This window comes from Fulmarus glacialis, unplaced genomic scaffold (genome assembly GCF_000690835.1).
Source record: "Fulmarus glacialis isolate BGI_N327 unplaced genomic scaffold, ASM69083v1 scaffold14260, whole genome shotgun sequence".
NCBI lineage: Eukaryota > Metazoa > Chordata > Aves > Procellariiformes > Procellariidae > Fulmarus > Fulmarus glacialis.
The window spans coordinates 6,630-12,649 of NW_009185899.1; the positions used below are offsets into that span (position 1 = coordinate 6,630).

The 6,020-nt window shown below is 53.8% G+C and overlaps 1 protein-coding gene across 1 annotated transcript in view; it reads right to left on the reverse strand.

Moving 5' to 3' along the window:
• The window catches only part of SH3PXD2B (SH3 and PX domains 2B), a gene marked incomplete at both ends in the record, with an annotated part of 66,980 nt that overhangs the window by 4,401 nt on the left and 56,559 nt on the right, over positions 1–6,020 (reverse strand). Inside the window, 6 exons of the mRNA XM_009583540.1 lie at positions 1–63; positions 995–1,120; positions 1,601–1,650; positions 2,220–2,446; positions 3,722–3,839; positions 5,939–6,016. The exon at positions 1–63 is cut by the window's left edge and continues 503 nt beyond it. Of these exons, the coding sequence (XP_009581835.1) occupies positions 1–63; positions 995–1,120; positions 1,601–1,650; positions 2,220–2,446; positions 3,722–3,839; positions 5,939–6,016 (662 nt within the window). The remainder of the gene's footprint in view (positions 64–994; positions 1,121–1,600; positions 1,651–2,219; positions 2,447–3,721; positions 3,840–5,938; positions 6,017–6,020) is intronic.

The following is a 6,020-nucleotide window of genomic DNA, read 5'->3' on the forward strand; positions in this document are numbered from 1 at the left end:
GGCCCAGCCTTCCTTCTCCTCAATCTGAATGTACCACCAGCCGCTCAGGTTCTTCTCAATAACCTGCCGAGGGGAAAAGAAACCTCAGACATCCACGCAGGAGCCCGCTCTGCACAAGAGGGGATGCTGGGTGTCTCTGGAATGACGTCAGGGTGGTACTTGGCCTCAGTGCCTCCCTGTCCTGGTAACCAAAAGCCATGTAATCACAGGACTGGCAGCCTAACAGGAGGGGAACCTGCTAACAACCTCTGCCAGGGAAGGGGACCTGTGTGCCATGGGACCGAGGAACAACATAGCCATGTCAAGGAGCTGCGGCTGAGCTGTCACCATCCCGCCGGGAGACAGGACCGGGATGCTGGGTACTGGCGGTGGCCACTGCGCGGCACTGTTGGAGCAATCAACCGGCAGCGATACTGCACGGATCAGCAACTGTCCGGCCTCTGCGTGCTCCAGAAGTGGGGCTGGGACCTGGGAGGAGCTGACTGGGGCAGCCGTAAAGGAAAAAATCCTCTTACAGAGGCACAGCTTACTTTTTGAAAAGCAAAATCACATCTGCAAGAGGGATTCTGCCAGCAAAAGCGGGTGTGCTAGGAAAGCAGTTCTGGAAGGGCTTTTAACTTTACCTAAGTAAAGGCCTAAATAAGAAAAAACCACCACCCCTACCCCCATTTGTGATGTGGTTTTAACTTCCACTAGTTCAGACAACACAGCACCCACACACTTCGGGGACAGAAGGTCACCAAGAGCACCAGGGGCTCCAAAGTCTCATGAGCTCATACAGGTTTCTCTCCCACTCTAGGAGAGCCCTGGGGTGCTAACAGTCCACAGAGGCAATCGCATGCACCACCATGCCCGGTTTCCACCCAGAACGCCGCGATGAGCAGATCTTCCCCACCTGGAAAGGGAGCTCCTGCCTGAAACAGGTCCCAGGGTAATGGGAGTCAGGAGTGCCGCACTGACATGAAGATGTGAGAAGGGAAGATGACAGTCTTACCTCTACTTTCATTCCTGCCTGGAAGCTGATGCCGTCAGGGATGGTGGTCTGGAAGTCAGCGATGGTGTAATATTCCTCTTCCACTTGAGGAGGGACAGGAGGTTTAGGCAGGTTCAAACCACGTGGCTATGACAAGAAAAAAGAAAACCCATCAGTGTGTTTCTACAGAAGGTGCAACACAACATCCACACAGACCACCAGCCTGCAGAGACAGAAGCCAGGGAGATCAGCTGTGCCCATGCAGCACCCTCACCAACACAAACCAGCAAACCATTGCCAGGCTGAGCGGGAAATTGCTCAGCACCAGAGCTCTTGCTGAGAGCAGAGTCACCTTCTCCGGAGGGAGGGAGCCACTCTGTAGCCTCCCACTGGCAACCCGGCCTTGCGGGTCAGACTGGCCGAAAGTTCATTTAAAGACCACATGCAAAGAGAAGAGTCTTAAGACAGCAGGGAGGTGGCACGAGCACTGCAGCCTTGACCAAGAGCAGAGCCCATGGTACAGGGGCAAGATCCCAGGCAAAGAATAACCAGTGACCAGAGCTCCTTTCAGTGCTCCTCTCCGACTCCCTTTGCCATTGCTGCTCTCCCACATCAGCTGGCACTTACTATGGTCAGATCTCGGCGAGGAGGGGGTCTCTGCCTCATCTTTGGTGACTCTGTGGAGGAAGAAGATGCTGTTGAGTTTCTGGCTTTTGGTCACACGTGTGTTCACAAAAGACAAGTGAAAGAGAAAACAGAAAGTCAAGGACCAAACCTGCCCCATGGGCAAGGAAGCCGAAGGAGGAACCTGTCTGCCCGGCACCCTGAGTGGCATGGGTCACCAGGTTTTGAGAGTATCCCACTGAAAGAGGAACCAGCTTTGCACCATCAGGTGCTGCTGGGAAGTGAAGCTGAGGTCACCACATGAAATTGCTTTTTCATTGCAGGCCTGACCCAGAAGACCTGGTCTGCAGAGGGGTTAAAATGCCCCAGCTTCTGAGAGCAGAGCATCTCCAGTCTGGGAGGGGGAGGCTCTTATCCCTATCACATTTGCCCCAGGTCCCTGGCAGCACTGTGCTCGTGCCCCATCTGCCTGTGCAATGTCACCTCCAGACCTTGCTGCAGAGCTCACAGCACCTGCAAGCCTTCTGCCTCCCTCACACCCCGTTACGTCACCCAAAAGCCTGCAGGAAAGGCTGTGATGACACCCCAGCCACCACTGGCCTCCTCCCGACCGGTCACTTACTGCGTCGGATGTCAGCATTGGGCAGGGGACGGCTGTCGAATCTCCCATCCCTTTGGCCAGTGAGCCCATCCTTCTCTCGGCTCGCCACGACCTGCTGCCGGGAGATGCCATCCAGATCCAAGGCACACGAATGAGTGGAGGACCCTGACCCCAGCTTCTGCGAGAACATCTCTCCATTCCCCTTTTTGAGGTAGGAGGCGGGGGCCCAGCCTTCTTGGCCCTGGTACCTGCAGTGGCAACAACAGCAGCGTCACTGCACAGAGCCCCCGCGCTGCACCGGGACTGCAAACCCTTCCTGGAGGAGCAACCCACTGCGCTCGAGCGGTGCTGAGCCATCGGACATCCCCAGAGCCAGAGCTCAGGACACACGTTGACTGAAGGTACTGTACAATCTAGGCAAAACGAGCTTGCCCGGTGTCATGCTTCATGGCACGTGGGCACCTGGAGAGCTCCAGCCATAACTAATGCTCCCGTGCAAGCCGCCTGCAGCTAGCGGGCCGAGGGCTGGGAACAGCGCGAAGCCCAATTTCCTTTTCACCTCGGCAATGGCACCAGTTCAGGAAAGAAGCGCACTGGCAGGGGAAGCAGAGGGAAAAACCATAGCGCTGCTGCTAGGATTGATGTACCTGGTCTTTGGAGAAAGCACAAGCCCTCTGCCTGAGCGGCGGCAGCCTGGATCTCTTCCCTACTCTAAATCTGCACTGTTTAGGACAGAAACCAGCCCCACGATTTGATTGAGAAACCACATCCGCCGAGTCTCCGTGCCATGCTGGAGGGTCCCGTGCCAGCGTCAGAGACTCTCCCCGCTGTCTGGGCTGCAGCCACTACGCTCAGATGGCACCAGCTACTGAGCTTGTAATTGCCTTTAGAGCTCTCGTGGCAGCTCTCCTCTGCTAAAAAAGTCAATGGACATTTTTCTGGAGCTTTGCTGCTGCCAAGACCAGAGGTTCAATGTAAGGTTAAGAAAATTGCAGCATGTGCTCCCACCCTGCTCAAGTCCGGCCATTTGCTAGACAAGAGAAAATGAGCTTCCAGGAGAAAACAAGTATCAGCTCGGGATGATCTGGAGTCTTTGGCCTCATCACACCCTGCACACAGCAGACCTGGCCCGGACAGCAGCCCTTCTCCGCAGGAACCTCCTGACACAGCCAGAAGATCCAGCCTGCCCTCAGGACACTCACTGGTTTTCCCATCAGCAGCACATGACGTAGCACTAATGCTCTCACACCCGTTCCCTTTGCACTGCTGGGGCATGTGATGCCGTGACGCAGTGCACCTCCCAGCACAGCAAATCGGAGGATTTTAAAGATGTTTAACCACAGCTATGCTTGGCTGAAGCCCTGAATGTCAGTTTGTAGGGATGGAGAGAAATGAGTTCTGGTATTCTGCTCTTCCCGATACCCTGGACTTGCCTTTGGACTGTACATCCCACATGCACCAGGTCTCTGCTTTGCACAGCCCCAGCTGCAGTGCCAGGGAAGAGGAAGAGGTAGGGATGGTACCTGATTTTCCACCAGCCCTCCAGGTTCTTCTGGATCACCTCCACCACAGCCCCTTTGTCCAGGTTCATTTCATCCTGGTCTCTCGCGGTATATGGGTAAATAACGGTGTACTTCTCCTCTGTTGGAAAGAAAGCGCAGTTTCACAGAGGTATTGTTTTACGGAAACCTGGACTCAGTCGAACAACGGTTAAGTGCTTTATATAATGATAATTCCTGTTGTAATACAGGTGCAAACACACAGAGATACACAACCATTCATAAAAGAAATGCCAGTGAAATGTATTTCAAAACAAACCCAGCTGCATTTTGAAATGTAAGCTTTGGTGAGCTAGTCTGGTCCAAGGAGAAATTGTCTAAAACAGCTCCTCCTCTCTCTTAGGACTAAAGACTATCTTTTACATGACAGCTTTCCTTTCACCTGCTCTTCACAGAAGTCCTTCCATGCATCCATTTCAGTTCAAATTTCTTCCTCAGAGCCTTTAAAGAGCTGTCTTCTATAGAGGGAAAGAAATCCCATAGACATCAGGGAGTAACCCCCCACACACAGATGTGCTCTCATGCACAGTTCTCAAACCACGTTACAACAGCGGGTCTATGTGAACTTCCCTGTTCAACAGTTGGGTCCCTCAAGACATTGGTCAAAGCCACGTGGTGAGCCTGGAGTAGAGTCTGATGTCCTGTCCAGTAGACCAAACAACAGTAAGCAGGAACATGGATGCTCTTCTCTTCAAGAGGAAGGGGAAACATCCTAACAGCCACGTGGACAACATGTCAGACAAACAGGTCCAGCCATCCAACCCTCTCGCTCAGCTTGCCCTGTCCTCTCTGGAGGAAACCCAAGAAAGCAATTGCTTGTGCTTAAGCAGTGCCACAATAGGGAGAAGGCCATTTTGGGAAAAGTCTGTCTCCAAAACCCACACCTCTGGACATTCATATATCCCCACCGTCCATGTTTCCTGGCTTTGTCTTCTTGGAGGAGCACAACCCTCGAAGGGGCTGATTTCCCACCCTCTTCATGCAAATGAGTCAAAGCAGAAGTGTTCTGTCACATCCAGCAAAACCAAGCTGGCTCTTCTCCTGACCCCATCTGAGCCACCAACTCCAAGGCCATGGCTCAGAGGAATTACTCTTAAAGGAACTAAGGCAGCAGTTGCAAGAAGTCTGCATACATGTGTTGGGGGAAAGCAGAAACTCCAGCTCTGTACACAAAACAAGCCTCAAAAAGCTGGAAGAACAGCTGATAGAGGAAAGAGAGGTGGACATGAGCGGGCCTAATGGAAGACTGAGGAGCATGTACGGCACACACTGAGGACTGACACAAGCAGGGTCCATCACATGCAAAGCAAACAAACATGCAGACAACAAGGCTCCAAGCACAAAACATGGGCAGCCGAACAAGTCTCTATGAAGTCCACCTTGACCCCATCCACTGGTGTACAAGTCCCCAAGAGTCCGACGGCGGCCAACGTGCCTGGGCAGAGACCAGTATCTCCATGGGACTGGGAAGAGCATGTTGGGGAAGCAGGAGAAGGACAAGAGAGACCGTAAGGAGGTGACACTTCAGGTCCAAGAGGAGACGGGGCTGACACCAGAGAGTGGCACAGAGACTGCGCTTGCCTGGAGCCCTCTGGGGGCCCTCCCCGGTCTGAGCCTCCCCTCCCACTCCATCTCCCCAAGCAAGGGGCTGAGCCAGCTACAGCACTGCTTTGAGCATACCATGGTCAATGGGAAGGATGCATTCTCCAGGGGCGTTTCAGATTTGCTCTAAGCAAAGGTTGCAACCTTGCTGTTCTCATAACATGAGCTCATGCATGCTCTTTGTTCTGCATGGGTTTAGAAGATAAGGCAATTGTCCTAGGACCTCAGCTTTGCTCCTCCTCCAGTGCAGGTAAAACAGCTCCCTGGGGCCTAAAGGAGGCATTGGGATGGCAGAACTGCGTGTTCCCTGGAGGTGGCACCTTCAGCCCCTCTGTGAGGGAGCAGAAAGGCCAGCAGTTACACCACCAGTATCCAGCTGCCCCACTCCTGCTACAGCACTGGAGCAGAGCGATGGGCCGGCAGGACCATTATGGACAGACATGACTGAACAGCACGTGTAGGTTTGTCCTTCCCTGGGCTCTTGCCCTGCCTAAGTCAGGGGGGCTAAGCAGTCCTGCGAGCAGCTCAGTGCAGTTCAGCACGAAGAAGCTGGGGCAGACGTCTCCAGCAGCTTCTTACCTTCATCAGGCTGCATTGAGAACTCGTCCTGGACACCATCCTGGGCCTCCAGGCAGGTCGCCGGCACCCAGCCTTGCTCTTC